This window comes from Ictalurus furcatus, chromosome 11 (genome assembly GCF_023375685.1).
Source record: "Ictalurus furcatus strain D&B chromosome 11, Billie_1.0, whole genome shotgun sequence".
NCBI lineage: Eukaryota > Metazoa > Chordata > Actinopteri > Siluriformes > Ictaluridae > Ictalurus > Ictalurus furcatus.
Genome location: NC_071265.1, coordinates 22,563,452 through 22,588,249, shown reverse-complemented (window position 1 = coordinate 22,588,249; position 24,798 = coordinate 22,563,452). Strand labels below are relative to the sequence as shown.

Genomic DNA, 24,798 nt, shown 5'->3' with positions numbered 1-24,798 from the left:
CCAGAATTGGACGAAGTGAGCTATCCTTTTTTGGAACCAGGAAATACCGGGAGTAAAACCCCTGATGCAGAGGAACCACTCGAATCGCCCCCTTCTCGAGCAGGGAAGAGATTTCATCTTTCAAAATGCATGCACATCAAAATGAAATGTCTGTTCATTTGAGATACAATGGCACCATCTAGCAGACAGCTTGGGGGCGATATGTGGGACTGCCGGGGGATGTCGTCTCCCGGAAACAAATTAATTTTATCCGTTTGATTTTTCATATTTTTTGTGGTTTTTTTCACGTATCTCTGCTTGCCTGTCGGACATCTCGGTCTGCATGAGGGAACACCACCTTAAGCTCAACCTGGCAAAATGTGAGCTTCTCGTCATCCCAGCCTGTTCCTCAATCAACCACAACCTCACTGTACAGCTTGGCGCAACCACACTCAAGCCAATGAGGACGGCCAGGAACCTTGGGGTGATTCTTGATGACAGCTTGACCTTTACAGACCACATCTCAACAACTGCACGGTCCTGTAGGTTCATCCTGTACAACATCAACAAAATCAGACCCTACCTCACCGAACAGGCTACACAGATACTAGTCCAGGCTCTTGTTATCTCAAAACTAGACTACTGCAACTCACTACTCTCGGGCCTCCCAGCCAGCTCCATCAAATCCCTTCAAATGATTCAGAATGCAGCAGCACGCCTCGTCTTCAACCAGCCCAAGAGAACCCATGTCACACCCCTCTTCATCTGCCTCCACTGGCTTCCTGTATCAAATTCAAGGCCTTGATGCTCACCTACAAGACCTTGTCTGGAACAGCACCCTCCTACCTCAACTCTCTCCTGAAAGCTTACATTCCCTCACGCAATCTGCGATCAATCAACAACCGACGCTTAGCAGTACCTACTCAGCGTGGCTCAAGGTCCCTTTCAAGAACATTCAAACTAACTGTTCCTCAGTGGTGGAATGAACTTCCAACCTCAATCAGGACTGCAGAATCTCTCACCATCTTCAAAAGACAGCTAAAGACTTACCTCTTTCGTGAACACCTAACCAACCCCATAACCCATTAAAAAAATATATATATATACACATATATACATATATATAAAATAATAAAAAAAAAAAACAACTGGTGGGGGGAAAGGGCCTACCGACTGCCCCTACCGACAGAAAGCCTCCTTCTCTTAAACAGGCGGGACAGGAGGGCAAAACTGGAGTCCAGAGGGCTGGCTGACCAAAAAAGTGGACTCAAATCCCCCTGGGGCCATGCATCAGGCCAGCCGCATCCTTTTGGGGTCTGAGGGGGAGTGGCTAGGGAGTTTCTTGGCAATGACTGTGGAGAAGGACGTTCTCCCCCATGGCTCGGTAGAAGGGGGATTACCCTGCTGAGCCAGTGGCTTGTTACAAGGTTTCAGTCTGCCGGCATCCCACAGGGGGATTGAGTGGCCGCACGGGGTGCCTGATGCGGCACGGATTTCCTCAACAGATACAGCTTGAGAGCCTCGTCCTCCTTCTTTTTGTCATCACAGCGTTGTTGCATCAAAGTGACAACGGGACCAAAAAGGGCCCGGCTGGGCTCCACCGGGGCTCCTGCGATGCAATGTTTCTCGCTATAGGGGAGAACTGATAGGTTAAGCCAGAGCACACACTTGCCAACCACAGAGAGGGCCATGGAATGCTCCCTCGCCTGGACGGCTTGGTGTGCATTGCCAAGGACGAGGCCATTAATGGTGACGATCTGCTTCCAGAGTGAGGGTGAGGTTCCTGCCCCATGTCAACCAGGAGCTCAGCCTGGGAAACTTATAGAAGTGAGGAGACATTAAGGGCCCTGGCAGCCAAGACCGAGGCCTTATAAGATTCTTGGTGGATGAACACGGAAAAACAGTCCATTCTGCTGGGGAGAATAGGCCGCATTGGGAGGGGTTAAGGTGTCTGGTAATGGAGGGCTCAATGGCAGGGGGGGTCACCTATGTCAAGAGCTGCCATTTCCTTAACTTCCCCAGCAGTGTTTCATGTGCTTGGCACATGCGGGGACGACTGGGAGGAGGTGTTTTCTCAGGTGGGGGTCCCAGGAGTTTCCCATCATAAACATTCCTCTCTTGGTCGGTGGCACTTTGTAAGGCCTGCCATTCGATATCGAGGTGAGCGCGCTAACAAAACTCGAACAGGACGGACTGAGGTAAGGCCGCAGGAACATTAGCCTGTGGCGTTAAAGAAGACAGGATGGCCTAGTTGTCCTCCAAACCCTCTAGAAGGTCTGTGTTGTCCTCAATCGCCGGAGCCGTTAATAAAGGAAGGTTCACCTGGTAAGATGCCCTCAAGGAGAGAAGGGTCGCTTTGGTCGGAGAATCAGGACCTTGGGAGATCCCCAGGAGCGGGACATCATTGCCATTTCCCACGTCAGAGTTGAACTGTCCAAAATCTATGCTCTGGGTTGCAGCCACTTTGAGCCTTTGGCGCCAGAGCTTTTTGGGAAGCACTGTTCAGTGCTTGTCAGGGAAATCAATGGCTTCTTCCGTGTATTTGAGGCCCATGCAGAGTACGCAGAAGGGATGAGAATCCCTAGCTGTGATGAGAGCACCACACACAGCCGGGCAGGCAATATCGACTGGTTATCCCTAGCGGAAGCCGAAGCCCGTTTAGTATGCGCCATGGCGGCAAAGCACAGAGCTCAGTCGGGTCCGTAAGGTGGGCAGCCGTAGGAGAGGGGAAAAAAGGCTTAAGAGGACGCAGGCAGCCTAACAAGCAGCGTGAGCATGGGCAGCTTGCAGCAAGTGACACAGCTAACCTAGCTAGAAAACAAACGCATCTGGCAGAGACTGATCCAAGGGATATGTCCTCCTGCAGACAAAAAATGCAAGTCAGCAAACCAGTGAGCTGTGCGCACAATATAAGCTAGAGGTCACGAGAAGCGAATGTCAACTGAGGAAGAGGAGCACGTGCAGGTCATTTACATACTCAGGTAAGGGGCGTGCCCTTACCTGGCATTGGACACGTGGTCCTGTCTGTCACAGCCAGAATTGGTGAAATTGGATGGTTCTACAGAGGTCAGGTATGGATGCCCTTCCCACAGGTGGATCTCAAACATGAGATGATCAAAGAGAACACTTACAGCTTCCTGTTGAGCCATGTGTCAAGTGTGCTTTATTGAGTTCTGTCCTATTTTATTGTCATTTTCTGTGAAGAAAGTACCTATGCTGAAAAGCACGGAGCTCAAGTAAAATATAATAATAAATACATCCAGCACTGCTCTCTCTCTCATGCTCTCTCTCACACCTGCTCTCTGGGAGGGATGGCGTACTCTCTCTCCCCTGCTGTCAATCACAGTGACACTAGCCAACTAGTATCTGCGCCTGTGATGCTCATGTACGTGGAAGAGGGCAGATAGCACGTTCCCTAAGCAGTAGTTTGAAAAAAAAAATGCAGTTGGTTGGTTTCATGTTTCTTGGAGGAAGAAATCTCTTACCACAATGTAAAAAGCTTTAGCTACCTATCAGTGCTCTATAAAAGCCAATTCATCAAAATACTTCTGTGGCATTATTATTATTTTTTAAAAATCTATAGTTTCAAAGTTCTGTTCAACAAAATTAACATAGTACTGAATCCTGCTGTCACAGCCTTTCCTGAGGTTACTGCTGAAACTTGTGAAGAGTTTTTGAAGTTTTTTTGTTCCTACCACTAGTTTCACCTCTGGTCCATGATCTCGCTGGCTTAGTCTTAATATTCTATCCATAATAACAGCTGCCTAGCCAGTGGCACCATTCCTTTATATTTTAAACATGCAGTTGTCCTGCCTCTTATCTTTTCTCAATTTACCTAATTTCTTGGCAAAAAATAATATTTTTGAGAAATTTCAGCCCAGGTTCTGAGCTCACCATAAGACAGCCCATGTTCATCAAGGTTATTTTACTGGACCTCAGTGGTCTTAATGTGTTTATAATATACAGCTTACAATATATTGATTATTCATCTGATCTGAGATGCTATCTGAGTTTAGTCTTTAAATATTTGTTGAGGGTTACTCCTTTCATAGGCTTTACACCCCTGGTGAGAACCATGTCAGATATGAAGAACTATGACCTTTAAATAACTGTTCTGACACAAAGGATGCATCCTTGGCATATAATTTTTTCAGATGCCCAAATCAGCAAAGATTTATTTCTCATTTAAATTTTTACTCCTAATACTAAATTCGATCCACTGCTTTCATACATGGAAAAGAAAAGGCACCATGCAAAAATAGTTTAATAAAAATATAGTAGACTGCCAGGTAACAGAAAATGAACCTTAAGTGCAAGCATGTGCAATTTTTCTGCACAAACAAATTAGTGACACTTCATGGATTTAAAGAAAAGCAGGACCTGAGACAGGCTGTAAACAAATATGAGTGTTCTGCTTACCCTCCTCGGATGAAGTCTACAAATGTGTATTCAGATTCAACTTTAAAGGAAAGCAATGTCACCTTCAGAGAGAGAAGGAAAATTTTATTGAGCCACTGACACTAGCAGACCTTTGTACACACTCTGAAAATGAAAGCATAACCAAAATGAAAGTTTAAACAGGTACTTACTGTGCCAGAATTTACATATTTTTTCTTCTTTCCTTTCTTTTTTGGATTTAAAACCTATACACAGATAATAAGAGATATGTACTCAATCAACAGACGACACATTCCCAAAACTATCCAGAAATCCAGTTCATCATATTAACCCAGGTTAATCCATTTTAATGTCACAGACGAATATTTTTGGTTATAAGAGGGGTTTTGTGTTACAAAATTAATATGTAATAATTCCCTAGAGGGTATAAATAATCAGTTGCTGTTGGAAAGTGAGCACTTGGCACTTCCATTATGATTCGATGAGTTTATAATATGACTGAGAGAGAATTATAATGTGTAGCCTGTAGCCAGCACTGTGCCCACGCTTACCTCATACACATTAAACTGGCTCTGGCCTCGGGACAGCTCTCTGTAGCTAGTGGTGAACTCGCCAATAAAGTCATGACTGCAAAAGAAAGAGAGCGGGATGTTTATCTCAATCTTTAATTAAAAAAAAATTCTGAATTGTACAAATTGCATACCCATCCATCTGTAAAATGGCCCTAGACTATTTAAATTGATTGGCTGGCCCTCATAAGGCAAACTGTGTTTTTGTTGTTGTTTTGTTTTACAAAAACTGTAGCTTATGTATTGAAAATACTAAAATACTTAGGTCTGGCATCACATTAATTATCAATATTAATAATTATATCAGCAGACAGTGTGTGTGTGTGTGTGTGTGTGTGTGTGTGTGTGTGTGTTTGTGTGTACCAGCCATCAGCATTGGTTACTGCCCACTCATTGGCCCCTATCTTTATTTGATGTCACACAGCTTTCCTTCCAGTAGTCCTAACCTGAGCATAACCCTATACTTCCTGCCCTCCTTCTTCTTGTTTAGAAAGACATGTAAAGTGAACACTCATCTCTGTCGAGCACTGATGCCCTCATGCTGGCATTTCTCAGACTTTCTGTTTGCTCTGGCTGTAGAGGGAAATCTGTGAAGTGATATCTGCTAAAGAGGAAATGAAATTACCTTCCATCTCGATCCCAGTCATACACATCTACCTTAACGGTTCTGCAGGGAGATAAGAGATATGAGGGAGGATGGAGATAAAGAAAAAGGAAAGGAAAGAAAAGAAAAGAAAAGAAAGAGAGAGGAAGCCACAGGTTGCAATCACTGAACGGTAAGTGCAACACAGTTATTTTCAGTATCTTTAAAAGCCTGCGCTAATGATAAAAAACAGACAAACAAAGGGGCATACTTAGAGGTATATACATTGTGGGTTTGTTATTTAAATTTCACTCACATTTGTTCTGGGTAAAACTGATAACTGTAGAGAACAGCAGAGAAATCACAAAGGCTCACATACAAACACACCCCTGCTCCCACAATTCGCAATATTTTGTCATTATGTGGGCATTATCCAGTGAGAGTGCATACCAGCAGAGTACCTTTCAAGGTCATCCTCAACAATTTGGCATAATTTAGTTTTGCATCTGAAAAGTAGGAGAGATTGATAACCTTGGCTGTATGCATATTTTCTAAATAATTCACAGGAATGTCAATAGAGGTTTTTCAGTGTGATGTCCCTGAGTTTTAAACCTCAGCTCTAAGCTCTTAAAGGGGTGAATAAGGACATCCCATTTTCCAGATCTAATTTACTTGGCACAGATTTGATCGATAAAATTAGCTGTCAACTTCTAAAAGAATGCTTGTTTATCTCATGTGATGTGATTTAGTCATAATCAGTGAAAGCTTTTTGAAGTGATTTGTTCATTTTGAAGTGATTTGTTCGTTAGTTAGCTCACAAAAAGGCTTGTTGTGGATTTAAAGGGTTTTTAAATAGATGTTTTATGTGTTAGCTATTCTGTTTGCAAGGAGTGATCTACTAAGTACTACTTAGCTTAGTTTTATTTATCCAGATGGATATACAATGCCCTCCACTAATTGTCACGGTCGCCCAAGTTCAGCCCACGCCCAAGACTACCGACACGACCGCCCAAGTTCTGCCAAAGCCCGAGTCTGCTGACACGCACATCCAAGTTCTGCCAAAGCCCGAGTCTGTTGACACGCATAGCCAAGTTCTGCTCACGCCCGAGTCTGCCGACACGCACAGCCAAGTTCTGCTCACGCCCGAGTCTGCCGACACACACAGCCAAGTTCTGCTCACGCCCGAGTCTGCCGACACGCACCGCCAAGTTCTGCTCACGCCCGAGTCTGCCGACACGCACAGCCTAGTTCTGCTCACGCCCGAGTCTACCGAATCGGCCGCCCAAGTTCTGCTCACGCCCGAGTCTACCGACACGACCGCCCAAGTTCTGCCCATGCCCAGGGTTCACCTGGTGACCTCAGAACCCCGGCCTGAGATCTACGAGGTGATCTCAACTCCAGAGCTGCAACCTTCCTGTTCAGCTGTGGACGTCGCTCAGCCTCCCTGCTCAGCTGTGGTCGTCGCTCTGCCTACCTGTTCAGCCGGGGACGTCACTCCGCTTTCATGCTCCGACGAGGACGTCGCCCTGCTTCCCTGCTCTGCTGAGTACAGCGCTCTGTTTCCCTGTTCAGCTGTGGACGTCGTTCAGCCTCCCCGCTCGGCTGATGTCGTCGCTCAGCCTTCCTGCTCCATGGCCAACATCGTTCCCCCCTCCTGCTTCGAAGAGAGCTACGCTCCTCTCCCTGGCCGCACAGAGACCCACGCTCCTCTCCCTGGCCTCACAGAGACCCACGCTCCTCTCCCTGGCCTCACGGAGACCCACGCTCCTCTCCCGGGCCTCACGGAGACCCACACTCCTCTCCCGGGCCTCACGGAGACCCACGCTCTGCCTTCATGCTCCGCCAAGGACGTCGCTCAGCCTGCCTGCCCAGCTGTGGTCGTCGCTCTGCCTACCTGTTCAGCCGGGGACGTCACTCCACTTTCATGCTCCGACGAGGACGTCGCCCTGCTTCCCTGCTCTGCTGAGTACAGCGCTCTGTTTCCCTGTTCAGCCGAGGACGTTGCTCTGCTTTCCTGCTCCGCCGAGGACGTCGCTCTGCCTTCATGCTCCGCCGAGGACTTCGCTCAGCCTGCCTGCCTGGCTGTGGTCGTCGCTCTGTTTCCCTGCTCAGCCGAGGATGTCGCTCTGCTTTCCTGCTCCGCCGAGGAAGTCGTTCTGCCTTCATGCTCCGCCGAGGACTTCGCTCAGCCTGTCTGCCCGGCTGTGGTCGTTGCTCTGCCTACCTGTTCAGCGGAGGACGTCGCTCTGCCTCCATGCTCCGCCGAGGACGTCGCTCTGCTTTCCTGCTCTGCTTTCCTGCTCTGCCGTGTACGTAGCTCTGCTTTTTTGTTTCGCCAAGAACGCCATGCGGTCTCCAGGCTCTGCTTGGGACATTCTGCCCAGGGGGCCGGGGCCGCCAATGGAGATGGATGTTTCATGGCACTCCGGGAGGAGTGCCCTTGGGGGGGGTTCTGTCACGAGTTCCCCTTTATGCAGCGCGCTGTGGAGCATGTGAGCGCGCATGCACGAGCAGGTGCGCGAGCACCTGCTTTGCCCTTGTGGACAATCGTGACATTTCTACACGTGCATTTGTTTATGTTTCTTTTATGTCTCCTCCCCGTTCTGTCATTGGCTATTGTTTCGTGTGTGTCTGAATCGTCCTCAGCCGTCAGCCATTACGAGGCTGATTATCTCCGCATATATACCGCGCGCCTCCCAGCACACGACGCGGAATGTTGAATGAGTTAGACAGTCGATTAGTTTAGAGTCCTTACGATAGATAACCACAGTCTCAGTCCATAGTTTCATGTTTCGATTCATAGTCTTAGTCTTAGTTCATAGGTCATGTCATTTTTAGTTTCGTTTGTTAAGTTCACGCTGGTTTCTCCGCTACCAGTCCCTCGCTGTTGTTTATGTTTCATGTTTGGTATATCGACCCTGTATCCCGAGACCACGACTTTGATTCCTGCCTTGCCTCGTTTATGCCTGTTTGCCAATCGCCTGAACCTTGCATGTTACTGGATTACGTTTTGGATCACGTTTTGGATTTGTCTGCCTGTCTCTCTTTAAATAAAACTGTTGTTCAACCTGCGCTTGCATCCTACCTTATCTCCGTTGCGTCACGAAACGTGACACTAATATTGACACCCTTGGTAAATATCAACAAAAAAGGCTGTGAAAAATTGTCTTTATTGTTTAACCTTTTGATATTTTGTTAAAAAAAATTCACAAAAATACTTTGCTCATATGGATATCAAACAATTACAAACACAACACAGGTATATATATATATATATATATATATATATATATATATATATATATATATATATATATATATATATATAAACTTTGTTAAATATATGTGTGCAACAATAATTGGCACCCCTATGAATCCATATGAGAAAAATATATTTGAAGTACATTCCCATTGATATTTTTTTTTTTTTTTTTAGTACACCTGGGTGACTAGGAACAGGATATTGTTCAACCATGACTTCCTGTTTCACAGGGATATAAATATGAGGTATCACATTTGGTAGGCCAAATTCCCTTAGTCATTCATAACAATTGGTAAGACCAATGAATATAGCTGTGATGTGCGGCAAAAGGTTGTTGAGCTTCACAAAATGGGACGTGACTATAAGAATATCACAAAAGCATTGAAAATGCCCATTTCCACCATCAGGGCAATAATTAAGAAGTTCCAGTCAAGTGGAAATGTTATGAACCATCCTGGAATTGGACGTGTCTATATTGTCTCAACGCACTGTGAAGAGGATGGGTCGAGTGGCCAAAAAATCTCCAAGGATCACAGCTGGAGAATTGCAGAAATTAGTTGTGTCTTGGGGTCAGAAAGTCTCCAAAACTACAATCTGAAGTCACCTATATCACAAGTTTTTTGGAAGGGTTTCAAGTAAAAAGCCTCTACTCTCATCCAAAAACAAACTGAAGTGTTTTCAGTTTGCCAGACACTACTGGAACTTCAAATGGCATTGGATTCTAGGGTCAGATGAAACCAAAATAGAGCTTTTCTGCAATAAACACCTGAGGTGGTTCTGGCACACACAGAGATGTACCCATAAGGAAAAATAGCTCATGCCCACGGTTAAATGTGATGGTGGCTCTTAATGTTTTGGGGCTGTTTTTTTTGCCAGAGGACCTGGACATTTTGTTAGGATACATGGCATCATGGACTCTTTCAAATATCAACAGATATTAAATGAAAACCTGACTACCCCTGCCAGAAAGCTTAAAATGGGCCGTGGTTGGACCTTCCAGGAGAACAATAATCCAAAACATACATCAAAATCAACACAAAATGGCTGATCACAAAATCAAGGTCCTGCCATGGCCATCCCAGTCCCCTGACTTGAAACCCATAGAAAACCTGAACTGAAGAGGAGAGTCCACAAGCATGGACCTTGAAATTTGAAGGATCTGGAGAGATTCTGTGTGAAGGAATGTTCTCAGATCCCTTGCCATGTATTCTCCAACCTCATCAGGCATTATAGGAGAAGACTCAGAGCTGTTATCTTGGCAAAGGGAGGTAGCACAAAGTATTGACAAAAAGGGTGCCCATAATTGTTGCACACCTATATTTAACAAAGATATTCTTTTATAAACCTGTGTTTTGTTTGCAATTGTATGATATCCATAAGAGCAGAGTATTTTTGTGATTTTATTGAACTAAAGATCAAAAGGTTAAACAATAAAGACAATTTTCACAACCTTCTTTGCTCATATTTACCAATGGTGCCAATATTAGTGGATGGCACTGCACAAACTTATTTCATTCCAAGAGGTGGCAGAGGGAGAGATGAGCATCATCAGTCAGGTGAGGGTAAGCAGACTGCAGGGACAAATGTTGCATTTGAATTGAACAACTGAACATTTCACTGCAGAATTTCATTTCACTACCCCTTAAAAAATCTTTTATAACCTGGACCTTAATCTACAATCACAAGATAAACAAATTACTCAGATATGGTAAAAATGTCAAAGCAGTCTTACATTAATGTTTGTTATATAATATGGTTAAAGAAAATAAATAAATAAATGAACACTACTCCCAAAGTCACCACAATGGAATGTTTTGGTGCTGTTTTTGTGTAAAAAAAAAATATATATATATATATATATATATAAATAAATAAAAACTCCCCGGGGGGCATGCCCCTGGACCCCCCCTAGAATTTTTTACAAAATTATTGGGGACCTAGTAGTGATCAAACTCTAGGAATGCCTCTGGTTTGGGCCTGATTAAATAATTAGCGTGATGACTTCCACCATTGCTCTGCTCATCAGTGAGAACAACCCAATCCTCACAAACCATGTTTCTGGCTCCTGAAATAGAGACACAACCTTAAAGAGTAAAGAGGTTTGGGCTCTTTTCACACTGATACTGGATCTTGCCTGAGGGTAGAGTGATGAGTTTTAGAGTAGGCTGAGTACAGCAAATGATGCTTTATTGGTCAGCAAGTTCAATGTTTAATATCATCTAATGGCAGCTTTATAAAATCGGTATAACTGTATTGTCCTGTCTTGCTTATATAACTCAAAAATGATTAAAATCTTCTTTTGTGATTGATTCTTCTTACATGCTCATACACAATCGGTATGTGAAAATGGTAAAATAGATGGGAAAAAGAGTGTCACCATTTGCCACAAGGTGAATAGTGGCACACAAATATTGGCCACACAGTACTCTTAAAGACCAAAGAGAAATAAATGAACTACTTTTGCTAAGCTTGACTGGTATGTACACACAATACTGCACTGCATTTTACTTTAATAGTTAAGTAAGTTCACTAACAAGATAGCTAAAGTTAATGTAAGCAAGATAGCTAACACTACGATTACTATTATGCCATTAAAACCAGTGAGTCAGTAAGAAGTTAGCTAATATTCTTTTCATCAATGTCGCTAGGAAGTGTTAGCCCTCCCATTCTCAGATTGTGTGGCACAAAGATCTGGATACAGGGTGGAGGGCAATGAGTAAATTAACTGGGTGTAAATAGTATACATTTCTATTTTCACCTGGGTGCAAAAAGCTATTGTCATTCTATAGTTACCTGGGTAAAAGTAGATTACACCAAAAATAAACTGTGTTTCAAATATGAAACAAACGTTTGGTTTTGGTCACATGACATCCATCTCTTATTTACATTTACAGCACATGCTAACGCACATTTGCTATCACAAAGATCCCCAATTATGTGAAGTGACTTTGTGTGCCTATTTCTTTAATTATTGTTTATATTTCTAATAACTAATATAAAGATATAAGATATATTAGGTTGTTAAAATACACACTATAACTGTCCTCCTATTAAACTAATACGAATGGGAAAAGTTCGTAGTTACTGTACTGTCCTGCGTTGTAAGCACACGTCTGCGCATGCACTTTATGTAGAATGTTTATAGATCTTACTTAGTTCTGTGTCGTCTCATGTGGTTAGTGTGTTGTTTTATGTAACACCATAGTCCTAAAGGAACGTGTTTCGTTTCACTGTGTACTGTACCAACTGTATATGGTTGAAATGACAATAAAACCACTTGAACTTGAAAACATCAACAGCAGGGGAAATAATGTGAGTAGCTCACCTGTCATAGTCACCATTACACAATGCACGCACAGGGATGGTGAATGGTTGCCACACCGGGTTCAGCGTGTTCTTGATCACCTCTGTCTTATGACAGATAGTGAACCTGCAGCACATGACAGAATATTTCTTATAAATGACTGACTTTAATAGTCATGTCAAGGAATCTAGAATAGCATCATCATATTTTTAAGACAAATGAAATCCAGTTGTTGTAGATATCAGAGAAAAATAGACACATGTGACAGAAAGAGGGAGATAGAGAAAAAGAGAGAGCGCAGCGAAAGAGAGAGGTCTCCCTTTGCCATCCCACTCACGTCCCATCCTCGTTGCTGCGGTAGAACACCAAAAAAGGATCAGACTTCCCAAAGAAGTCCTTCTTGTCCAGTTTATTGGCACACAGCTGCATAGTAGCAATATCCTGAAAGTACAGAAAGACGGGTAACATGGTGGCCACACTTCAGACACATATATAAACATGTCTCCGCACACACTTGTATACCAGCAAGCTGAAGAGTTTTCTCTTTTTTTTCTGAAACAATTTCTCAGCACACTACACAAACAAGAGAGATGACCTCTGCACTCAATCCAAGCCAGGAAGTTGGGACTACAAAAGATAACTGAAAACCATGAAACTCCAATATGAGCACAATATGAAGACATATTATGGAATGGATGCTGTTGTTGTTGTTTTTCCTTTCAAGGACATAAGGCTCCAACAAAAAATTACACCACACACACACACATGCACACACACACACACACAGAGAGAAAGAGAGAGAGAGCTGTGAAATAAAACTGTGAAATAAAACATCTCATCTGCTTGTGCGAATTTCCTGTAATGAAAGGTTTATCCTGTTGGAATCGCAAGCGGAAAAAATCACTGCCAATGAAAAAAAAAATCTAATTCTTCGGTGATTCTCTCTATTTGAGCTGCACACTTTTCTTTTTAATATTCCTAACACATCACCCATTTCCCATGTCTGGCATTAAGCTTCTCAAGTTTATTAAAATTTGGGAATGAATCTCTTTTGAGGGGATCATGAAGACCTTTTGGATGTTTACAAATGATGTCATTAAATAAAGACTACCAAAATGCTAGAGTACAACACTCATATAATTATAGTGTACTTTGCTTTCGCAAGTAGGAGGTATAGCAGTAATGAGTAATCAGGCAAGCAACCTTTCGGAATGTGATTACTGTTGTTAAATAATATTAGCAATGTTATTTGGTGCCTTGGTTGAAGCAGTAAACAAGAAACTTGGATTCTGAGACTTGTCAGAAGCAGACAACAGTTGTTTAATGTTGTGCTGTCTTAAGTGGAGTGTTTGGTAATGAAAAATCTTTGAATTACATTTTATAGTGATGCTCTTTGACTATCTTCACAAGTAAATGGTCACCTACTGTATCTGTAATAGTAACGGGACCAATCCAACTTCATCATAGTCAAGCTACACTGCAGTACTGCAGGTATTCCTCTAACACCCTACAGCATAAGAGACGTGAGAAGGGATAGACTAGAAGCCAGTTGCATCAATTGAGCACAAGTTGGATAGTACTGTAAGTCAGAGTGTAAATTCGACCATAAACTATTGAGAGTAGTTACAGTAGGTTTGAATTTCGGTTGCTCCACAGACACTTAACTATTTTTAACAAAGGCCAAAAACTTTCATTTGCACCGGTTTTGGGGGTTCCCATGTACCATCTCCAGCCAATCGGAAACATGATCTGACACAAACAGGAAACACTACATCCATAATGGAGGCACAGGGAAGTGGTTAACCTGATTAATATAATACTATGCAAAGGCACATGCAATGAAATGCTGTAAATAAAAGATGAGTTCAATATTTGTACATAAAATACTATAAACAGCAGTAAACAGTAATAACCTAAACAAAGTCAATAGTTGGTATGACAACCCTTAACATAAGTAGTCTCAGGTATACTTTGTGAAGTTTTATAAGAAAATTAGCTGGTAAGTTTTAATGAGCATCTTGCAGAATTTGCCACAGTTCTTCTGGAGACTCTGACTGTCGTACTTGCTTCTTTTTCTTCCATGAAAACCCAGCAGCCTTCATAATGTTTTTTTTTTTTTGTCTGTAAGTGGTATGTTACATAATACGTTTCTTTTTTTACTGACATACAAACATTTTTTGTTGGAAAAGTAATGTTTGGAAATTCAAAATGTTTTTGCACTGACCAAGTCTTGCAGGAGCCATAAAATAAACATCTATAACACAATTTGTACAAAAAAATTAGGTTGCTTAAGACTTTTGTACAGTACTGTATGTCTCTCTCAAGTTAGTATTTTTAGGAAAAATAAAGTGGTACCCAATCATCCATCTTTTGCATTTGTACTTTATGTGCTAGTTACAATAGGGTTATCTTGAAACAAAAACAAAGGGGTTAGTTAAAGGAAAAAGTTTCAACTACTAAAGTGTGTCATTTTTAAGTTATAATTTAAGGCTATAATTTAATGTTAACTTATTTGGTGCAACTGTTAATTTTTAGGAGTCTGTAAACTGAAACATAGTGGCAAATTACATTCAAACTAGGCTACAACAGAGCTTATGCTGTGTACCGCATCGAACCATTGCTTGACAATAGTAGCAAATGACAGCTGTCCTTAGTCGAAACAATACCCATGCAATAAGGTAATTTTTAATTTCATGTTATTATATTGCTTCGTATTACATGGTCATTCAAATGTGTAAATGATAAAGGGCAGAAGGTGCACTCAAGTCATATCATATTTTATTTTATTCCATGGACATGCAAAAGAATGTAGGAAAAAATGTCAAACGTGGGCAGTGTGAAACCAGTTTTATTTATATATATATTTATGTGAGGCTAATAGTGTCTTTTTCAGTGTATTAAAGTCTGCATTCATAGTAAAACTGTTTGAACGCTATTAAGACGCTTAAGCTTTTCTCTTGACTTTATTTACATGTGACCTTGAAGGAATCCAAATATAATCAGATTACTTGACTTTCATATTTCGATACTTAGATTACGTTACTGGTTACATTTTTTATTAAGTAATTTGTAACTGCAACGGAATACATTTTTAAAGTAACCCTCCCAACCCTGACCACACTTGACTGCTTACTAAGCTGCACAATAATGTGATACAAGGAAAACATAGTCCTTTCCTTCTAAAAAGAAAGCCAATTTTATTCTCAGGGAGCAACTGTGACAAATAGCACACGGCACACACGGGAGTTTGAACCATAATTCAAGCTGAGCACTTACTATTATACGTAAAGTCATTTGTTTTACAACGCTCACAAGTGATTTCTGACCTTTATAATGTTAAAAAATCCATAGAAAAACTTGTTCCTTGAGTCAATTTAAAAAACAAGGAAGTGTGCAAAGGTATTTCAGTTAAAAACTGGGCATCTCTTCTTTACTATTCATTACTTTAACATTCAGCCCAAGCTACTAATCTGAAACCTTATGTAATATGCAAATGTATATTTTGTGTGGAACACCAGCTCTCTCTCATTATTTAGCTCTTTTAGATTGGCTGAATGTAATAACATGCAATCCTCATCTCACCATCCATTTCTGCTAATTGCTGCTTCTAATTATTCCAAGAGAGAAATATGAGCTAAATAATTCTGTTTAAAAAAGAGAAACTTTATGCCATCAATTCCCTTAATGCTTCATTTACTTGATGAATATATTAGACCCTTTCATATGATAGAACTGTTAAGTGTATGTATTTAAAGCATATTTATTATCATATGAAGAAATGCTCCAGCATTCAGATTAAAACATGCATTTGTGAATGAATAATGGAGATCACGCATTAAACAGCTGATAGCAATTAAGACTAAAATATTTGATACAAATAGATGTCCAATTTTAATTCAACAAGCAATAACTGTCAATTTATATTCAATGACCCAGTTATATCTTTATAGATTTATATTTTCCTTCACTTACTGTGACAAATGTATGTTTTCGTAATGATAATCTCACTGTAATTTGATTCAGAGTAATGTTATGTGTCAGAAACATCTAAATAGTGTTCTTGAGACTAAATTTGTGGCTCTGATTTGTGTGTGCATATATGCAAATGACTGTGTGTTTACTGAACTGACCCTGCAGTTGCTGAGTTCCTCAGCGGTTAAGATGATGTTGCCGCACTTCTTCCCTGGAATCCCGCTGGAAGGAAGAAAGAAGGAGAAAGAAAGCTCACAGCGACTCATTAGAGATACAGTCAGCCACAACAGAAAAGTCAGTGCTAGTCTATGTATATTCTATGGTAACGAACGAGTGTGTGTGTATGTGTGAACTGAGAATAAATGACAATGTGTAGTTAAAGAGCCTAAGTTGGTGTGACAGAGTGAGAAGTCTAAAGGGTGAAAGTGTGAGCTGCAAACACAATTACCCGACACCATCAACCCACCGGAGGATTCCCATCATTCAATACCTCACTACTACATACAAACCCAACGCCTCTCAGTCCATATCAGCCTGGGAAATTACTGCAGTGTGGGTCTAAAGTAAACTCACTCAATATTAGGGTAGTTTGAGTAGAAATGGGGAGGAGACAGAAAGAAAGTAAGAGGTGTTTTTCATTGCTTGTGACAGAAAACTAATGGATAAAGAAGGAAAAGGTAGGAAGTAAGGAAATAAAAAGGTAGGAAATAATGGAAGGGAGAGAAAGTTTTTGTCTACAGTTATGAAAAAAGAAATAAGGTAAGAAGGACACTAACATCATGAATGATATAAAAAACTTTTAAAATCATATTGTTTCCTGATCACATGATTAAAAGCATTAACACAACATTTTGTTCAGTCAGTTAACTGAACATTATCAACTGTAACATAGGTATGTTTCCATAAATTGGCCAATATTAGAATAAGGTTTTTGATTCTGGTGCATTAAATCACCTTTCAAATCAGCTTTCCACACAGTTTCTGCTTCCCAAACGATGAGACTGCTGACAAACACAGTTTCATTCGGCTCCAGGGGCAAAACTAACGTAGACCCATGATAGCAATGACTGCTAACAAATTCCTTTATTGTTTGCTTGATTTCGAGTCTCACTGTACTTAACCTTTTGATCTTTTGTTTTATATATATATATATATATATATATATATATATATATATATATATATATATATATGATTATCTTCATAATCGATTAGTTGGCCGATTATTCCCCCCGGTTAATCGATTAATCGGATGGGGCGAACTTTCAGTACCATTTTTTTCATTTATTTAAAATTAAATCCACAAAAGTTGAACAATAAAAACAATTTTTCACACCCATCTTTGCTCATATTTACAAAGGGTGCCAATATTAATGGAGGGCATTTTAAAAGAGACACTCAGGGCCGTTTTTAGTTACGAGCAGTCATTTAGGTCCTCCATTCCACTAGGATGCCACAAACAAATGCCAGATTTCAAATAATCCATGTTGCCAAAAGCCCCCAAAGGTTCAGAAATTGTTGCTTAGAGCACCAAACGGTTCAGAAACACACCTGGAGACAGTCATTGTAATTAAGGTGAACAGTTGAATCAATACAGGTTTATAATGTGCAATGCGGATAAGTTGTTGATTTTTTGCTGGTTAAAAAAAGAACAATAATAGGTAGAGATATCTCTTAGAGCTACCAGAGAACAGATTATCAGTCTGCACCTTTAGAAAAGTTACCATTCTACACATGCAGAAAGCAGAATATAACCAGTGATGGATGAGGCAATCAATGCCACTGTAATCTCATTAAATGGTAGGTGTAGAGAAGATGAGAGAAATGGGCAATCGGAAATCCCTTCATTATAAATGCCTATTGTAATGGTGTCTTGTGACTAGCTGTCAAGCTGAAGAGAGCAAGTACTTTATAATGAACGGGGAAACGGCCTGATCGCAGAAAAACTCAAGACTACTGTTAATCACAATGGTCACATGTCAAAGAAGTAAATTGACTTTTAAGTTAGAAAATTATTTTTAACTGATTCCTGTAAAAAAAAAAAAATCATGAGATTGGTGTCAGGCATCCATCGCAGGGTAGCCTGCACACATTCACACCTAGGGGCAATTGAGCATAGCCAATCCATTTAAAGCCATGTTTTTGGGGATGTGGATGAAAACTGGAGAACCCAGAGGAAATCCACTCAGACATAAGGGCAACATGTAAAACTCCATACTGACAGTAATCCAAGCTCAGGATTGAACTGAGGACCCCAAGGCTGTGAAGCTGCACTGCTAACCCACTGAGCCACCAAGTCACCCCTGCTCTTAAATCCATCTATTCAGTTAGTTTTTACACCAATTTGTGGTTATATCAAGTGTTATGCACATGTAGTCTTGGGCATTACAAAAATTGTGAAGAAAATCTTTAATGTGATGTTTTTAAAAACATAAAGAGCAAACTACATCAAATATTTAACCATGGCTTGAAAATTAGACAATTTTTCTGAGGTACACTGTTGTGGAAAAAAAATTGGCTGTTCAGTTGTTCCATAAGTATACTGGAAAGTTGTCTCATTTGCCTTGATGATTTTGTTCTGCATAGTCTTCTATTACTTAATACACTCACCATCCTCTTTATTAGGAACACCTTTACACCTGCTCTTTTATGCAGCTTTTATCAGCCAATCATGTAGCAGCAGCAGCAACACAATGCATACAATCATGCAGAAACAGGTCAAAAGCTTCAGTTAATGTTCACATCAAACACCAGAATGAGGAAAAATCTGTTCTCTGTGACTTTAACTGTGGCATGGTTGTTGGTACCAGATGGGCTGGTTTGTGTATTTCAGAAACTGATGATCTCCTGGAATTTTCAAACACAACTCTAGAGTTTACGCAGAATGGTGCAATGCAACAAAAATCCTTGAGTGAGTGACAGTTCTGTGGGTGGAAACACCTTGTTGATAAGAGAGGTCAGAGGAAAATGGCCAGATTGGTTTAAGCTGCCAGGAAGGATATAGTAACTCATATAATCACTCTTTACAACCATGGTGAGCAGAAAAGCATCTCAGCATGCACAAAACATTGAAACTTGCATTGGATGGGCTCCATCAGTAGAAGACCACATTGGGTTCCACTCCTGTCAGTCAAGAACAGGAATCTGAGGCTATCCTTGGCACACACTCATTGAAACTGGACAGTTGAAGATTAGAAAAAAAAATCACCTGGTCTTATTTCCTGTCTTCAACTGTCCAGTTTCAGTCTGTGCCCATTATAGCCTCAGATTCTTGTTCTTGGCTGACAGGAGTGGAACCCGATATGGGCCAGCAGCATCGGGAAATGTTCATATCAACCAACAGAATTTGGAAAAAATGTGATCTCACTGATTTTGACTGTGGCATAACTGTTGATGCCAGACAGGCTGGTCTGAGTATACAACTGCTGATGATCTCCTGGGATTTTCATGCTCAACAGTCTCTAGATTTTACTCAGAATGGTGCAATAAAAAAACATCCAGTGAGTGACAGTTCTGCAGACAGAAATGCCTTGTTGATGAGAGAGGTCACTGGAGAATGGCCAGACTAGTTTGAGCCGACAGAAAGGCTACAGTAGCTCAGATAACCACTCTGTACAATTGTGGTGCATCCCTTCATGACCACAATTTACCCATCTTCTAACGGCTACTTCCAGCATGATAATGCACCATGTCACAAAGCAAAAGTCGTCTCAGACTGGTTTCATGAACGTGACAATGGGCTCAGTGTTCTTCAGTGGCTTTCCCAGTCAGCGGATATGAATCCAAATGAACACCTTTGGGATGTGGTAGAACAGGAGATTCACAGCATGAAAGTGCACCTGAAAAATCTTCAGGAACTGCATGATGCAATCATGTCAACATGGACCAGAATCTCAAAGGAATGTTTAGAAAATCTTGTGGAATCCATGCCATGAAGAATCGAAGTTGTTTTGAGAGAAAAGGGAGACGCTACCGAGTATACGTATAGTGTTCCTAATAAAATGCTCAGAGAGTGTACACTATATTACAGTAGGAATATACGTACAATAACTGTTGTATCTGTCACTAAAACATAAGCTCTAAGCACTATAGCAATGCCTCTATTAGATTATATGTCATGTTGCTACCTAAAACTGCTGACATTGATGTGAAACCACACAACCCCACAGAAAGCCATTTGAGGTTTGTTTTTTTGTTTCTAATTTCTCTTAGGGGATAGAAAGCTGGAGCTGTATATGTACAGCAACCCACAAGTTTCTTTGGAGGTGGTCTGAGTACAGTTCCCTTTAGGGGTCTGAGTTCATTTTTTGTGTTCATATATGTGTCATCAATCTGAGAATATTTGGTACACTGAAATGGACCAAGTTTCAAAATTACATTTCTCCAAGTGAGTAATGCCGCATAGAGGCTGTAACTCATAATTTCTTTGGAAAAACAAAAGAAAACACCCCTTAAACTCCTTAAATTCCTACTCAGGATGGTGTCCTCAGCACTGAGTTCAGCAAGTGACATCGTATCAACATGGCAGCATACAGTATCAACAGTAAACAAAGTAGCACTTCTTACTTTTAAATGAATTATGCTGTATATACAAGTATTTGCTTTAGAACAGTTCGCTGTTGGCTTGTTGCTTCCAAAAGACAAACAGGGAGGCAGCCTTGTTTTTTCCCCACTTTGCAGCTCGAATGCACAGAGGTTAAAAATAATGTCATTCCGAGCTCCGACTTCCCAAATCGAATATGGCATTAGATCACAGAGAAATATATACCTAATGTTGTCTTTATCTGTTGTCCACTAATTAAGGAAACACATCAAACATCTTTTAAACCTTTAGCTGATACAAGGTGTAGAGTCTTGATGCTGACGCTGAATTGATTTTCACTTTATGCCAAACTGACTGGACATATTCCACATCTTTACTAATAGGCAAAGGTGAACACTGGAGTTGGAGTTAACACTAGCGACAGGCCCAAGATAGGTGTACAGAATGAAGACTAGACATATAATGATGCCAGCAGGCTATTCAGTTCCGGCCAAGTTTTCTGAATTTCTTTTCTCATGCCTGGATTGCCTCAGCGGGTTGCATCACTTTGCCAATACAGATAAAAGTACACCATACAAGGTCTCCCACAGCACTGATGTACTTTCTGCAATTCAGTATAATGAAATTGAAATAGGCTAGAATGAGGATCAGTGACTTGATTGCTACATTGCCGGGTTATTACCTCTCTCGCACTTGCACACACACTTATCCACACATTCCTCCCCCCCCAGTTCTTCCTCTAACTGCACTGGGTTCTGAAATGTAAGACAAGTTAAAACTCACTCTGCCAATTTAGCATAATTAAGCCTTATGAGTTTCAATACTGTGCTTAAAAACTAATAAATACTGCTTTAACTGCATTTGAGAAATTAATCCTTATTAAAGTTTAGCTCAATAATCTTTTTTTTTTTTTGCTTAACTACAAACTTTAAAATACTAAATATGTCTTTAGTCAAACTCTAACCCCATAAAAGTGATCTCAAGTGGAAGAAAAATTCTAAGGAGGTCACTGGTATAACTTGACAGAAATGTGTGTTGCAGGAAACAGGCTAATTGCAGGCAAATTGTTCAAGACTACTAGCAGAGAGCCGAATGTTACTGTGTGTAACTGTGGGCGACCAGAATATTCTGCATGATTGCGACCGTAGGAGACTGAACTGTCTGCTGCTTCGGAGGGAATCTCCTGTCATTTCTCTCCTGCGTACCACTCATCACTTTCTTTCAGTATAACACACATCTTATATGATGAGACATGAGACACTAACATGCTATCACAGTCAAATGTGACTAGTAAAAAAGAGAAGCAAAATAATCTCTCTCTCTCTCTCACACACACACACGAGCACACATACATACATACATACACACACACACACACACACATACAGAAAAGAGAGGCACATAAGGACTCCATCTCCCCCACACAGGTTATACAATCAGAAACATAGACTCCCTTATGCAACAGAGCTAAACACACACACTAACACACACACACACACACACCTACACAAAAACAACACACTCACACACTCATACTTTATATTACAGACACATATAGCACATATTAAAAAAAACAACAGATATTATTCTCTCTCTCTCACACACACATACACACACATACACACACAAACAAACAAACAAACATACACATCGTCTTCCCTTAACAATTGCAAATACCATCACTAGAGATGCATTACCTGTGCTAATACATGCATTACTTTTAAACCTCCTAGGAACCTGAAGGCAACTCTGCCCAAGCTCAATTGCTAACACTCCACTAATGTGACCTACTGCTCCTTAACTCATCCTATCTATTTCAATTCAGTAAACAGGTACTTAGTCATACCGTGAGAGGGCTGGAACACCCCAGGAACAGTTCAATGTGTATTAATAATATAAGTTCAGAAATGAGCACTTCGGAGGTTGAATTGCACTTTTTCAAAGGCAAAAACAAACTTATAACTTCACTTTTTGAATCTGTTTAATGTCTTAATAAGCTTTGGGCTCATTATTGGATGAAAGCTTACTGCAAAAAGAGACTTTCCCACATAAGAAATGACCACATTATTAAATTATATTAAAAAAGTCTCAAGTCCAGAACAGATAATGTATTCTGTAACTTAGGCTTGACACACAGCAATGCCACAACTTTCCATTTTGGGGAGTCTGCAAGAGCACAATTAGCCATGCTCTTAGGATGGATAGGATGGTTAATGAGGGAACTACTCCTTCACACATACACAATTAAGCTGTTTGCCCCACAGGGTGTTTTCCCAGCTCATTTAACTATCCTACAATCTTGCATATAGTAACAGCACCATAAAATGCAAATGTTTAGCTGCACTTGATGGCAGTAGGAAGTGCTAGCCCTCACTCTCACAGTTTTGTAGCTCAGCTCTGGTCTCTCCCCAGCAGTGGCTTTGCTGTTTGAAGGCCTTTGTTGTTGCAGTACCACAAACGGCAGCCCCGCTGCAGCAAGTCCTCACTGTGACTTTCAACTTCAATGATTTAGCTGCTCTCTGGAAACTGAAATCTTTTGGCCTCCCAGCACTCATGTGCATGTTTAACAAAATAAAAAAAGAAAGGGATACACAATCAAACCTTTCTATGCATCTAAATGACTTGTCGAATTGTCCATATTTACTTCAAGTCTATAATAAGATAAACTGAATAAAACATAGATCATTTGTTCACAATTAGTTTGCACTGTTTTCCATACTTCAGCAAATGTATGGTCTGTTCAGACACTGTGAACATCACTTCTTTTGAAAATGAGATCTATGATCGTTCTAAATTAGATACACATACATCATTGCTCTATATTAAATCTTAAATGAAATTAATTTTTAAAAAATGAAGCAAGGGAAATGAAACACTAGCAGCTGCCAATTATGTAAGGAATTAAAAAAACGAGAGGGAATGCTGTTATAAGAAAATATACAGTATGCAGGTGTGCTATGTTAATTGCCCACTCCCCCATGCACCTGCTGCAGACTCCTGCTAAACCACGCCCCCACCTGCCCCACTCTACTTATTACTCAATTTAGATTGTGTGGAACGTCCACGCAGCCTCTGTGAAAATCTCCTTTGACGCCCACGACACAGCACCGATAGGAATCCAGTGAAGCTGGGCTCCTATGGCAGATTCAACTGCACTGTGTTTCAATGAGAGGAAAAATTAACGCTCATTGGACAGCAGACTTTAATATGTGTATGGGAGTATGGGCGGTGGGTTTTGTATAGAAACAAATATACTATCTCAACTTTCAATGGACAGTGGACTCATCTCTTATCCCACCCAGACCCACGGCTGCTCCAAATGTTGATTGCAAGATCTCTCAACGGGGCTGACCTTCATAGCCAACTGTCAATTACTGAGATGGTAATGATCATGACTGACTTCACAAACTAAATATATCGTCACCAGTCACACAGTCAGAGTGCAAAATTTATAACTGCAAAAGTTCTGTTTGAAATTTTTTCTTTTGTTTATTCATACTGTAGGTCTAGCTAGCTAGCTGTCACTGCCTTCTTCATTAAACTGTACCTGGCTAGTTTGCAGCTTAGCTACTTGGTAGACACTACTTTTAGTGACATGTTGCGGCCATCAAATTCAAAATTACCTTATTTTTAAGGTTAGTTTTCTATGTTCTACTGTGAATAACATGGGTTTATGAGATTTGCAAATCATTGCATTCTGTATTTATTTACATTTATTTATATTTTACACAGCGTCCCAACTTTTTTGGAATTGGGGTTGTATATATAGATATATACTTCTATATATACAGACACCTGCACTGGTCTACACTGTAACTCCAACTCAGTGTTTGAGCTGCCAGCATACAGGCTTTTAACTGTCACAATGAAACAATAAGAAGAGCTTTTCTACATGGTCTAACAAAGTGCCTTTGTTTTTAATAACAAAATAATAAAGTTTTTTCTGAAAGCAAGTATTGTTTTCAGTAATGGCACGTCATTCAGAACTGTAAGCATCTGTTATTAGATTCACGGCACTGACACCGACACCAGGTGTAAAGCACAGAGCAACTGCAGACCCTTACACTTTTGCAAAAACAGAGTGAAATGACAGGCTTGTCCCTGCAGGATCCCGACCTCCAGCATATCTCAGGGATGGCCACAGAGTCTGCAGTTACCACGGCAACCTGAAAATCCTGAAATTCTGGA

At 40.8% G+C, this 24,798-nt stretch overlaps 1 protein-coding gene across 1 annotated transcript in view; it reads right to left on the bottom strand.

Moving 5' to 3' along the window:
* The window catches only part of LOC128615218 (copine-9-like), a 127,353-nt gene that overhangs the window by 26,975 nt on the left and 75,580 nt on the right, over nucleotides 1-24,798 (bottom strand). Inside the window, exons 8-14 of the mRNA XM_053637111.1 lie at nucleotides 16,226-16,289; nucleotides 12,433-12,536; nucleotides 12,117-12,221; nucleotides 5,572-5,613; nucleotides 4,929-5,004; nucleotides 4,569-4,622; nucleotides 4,399-4,460 (exon numbers count right to left, since the gene is read on the bottom strand). Coding sequence (XP_053493086.1) covers nucleotides 4,399-4,460; nucleotides 4,569-4,622; nucleotides 4,929-5,004; nucleotides 5,572-5,613; nucleotides 12,117-12,221; nucleotides 12,433-12,536; nucleotides 16,226-16,289 — 507 coding nt within the window. The remainder of the gene's footprint in view (nucleotides 1-4,398; nucleotides 4,461-4,568; nucleotides 4,623-4,928; nucleotides 5,005-5,571; nucleotides 5,614-12,116; nucleotides 12,222-12,432; nucleotides 12,537-16,225; nucleotides 16,290-24,798) is intronic.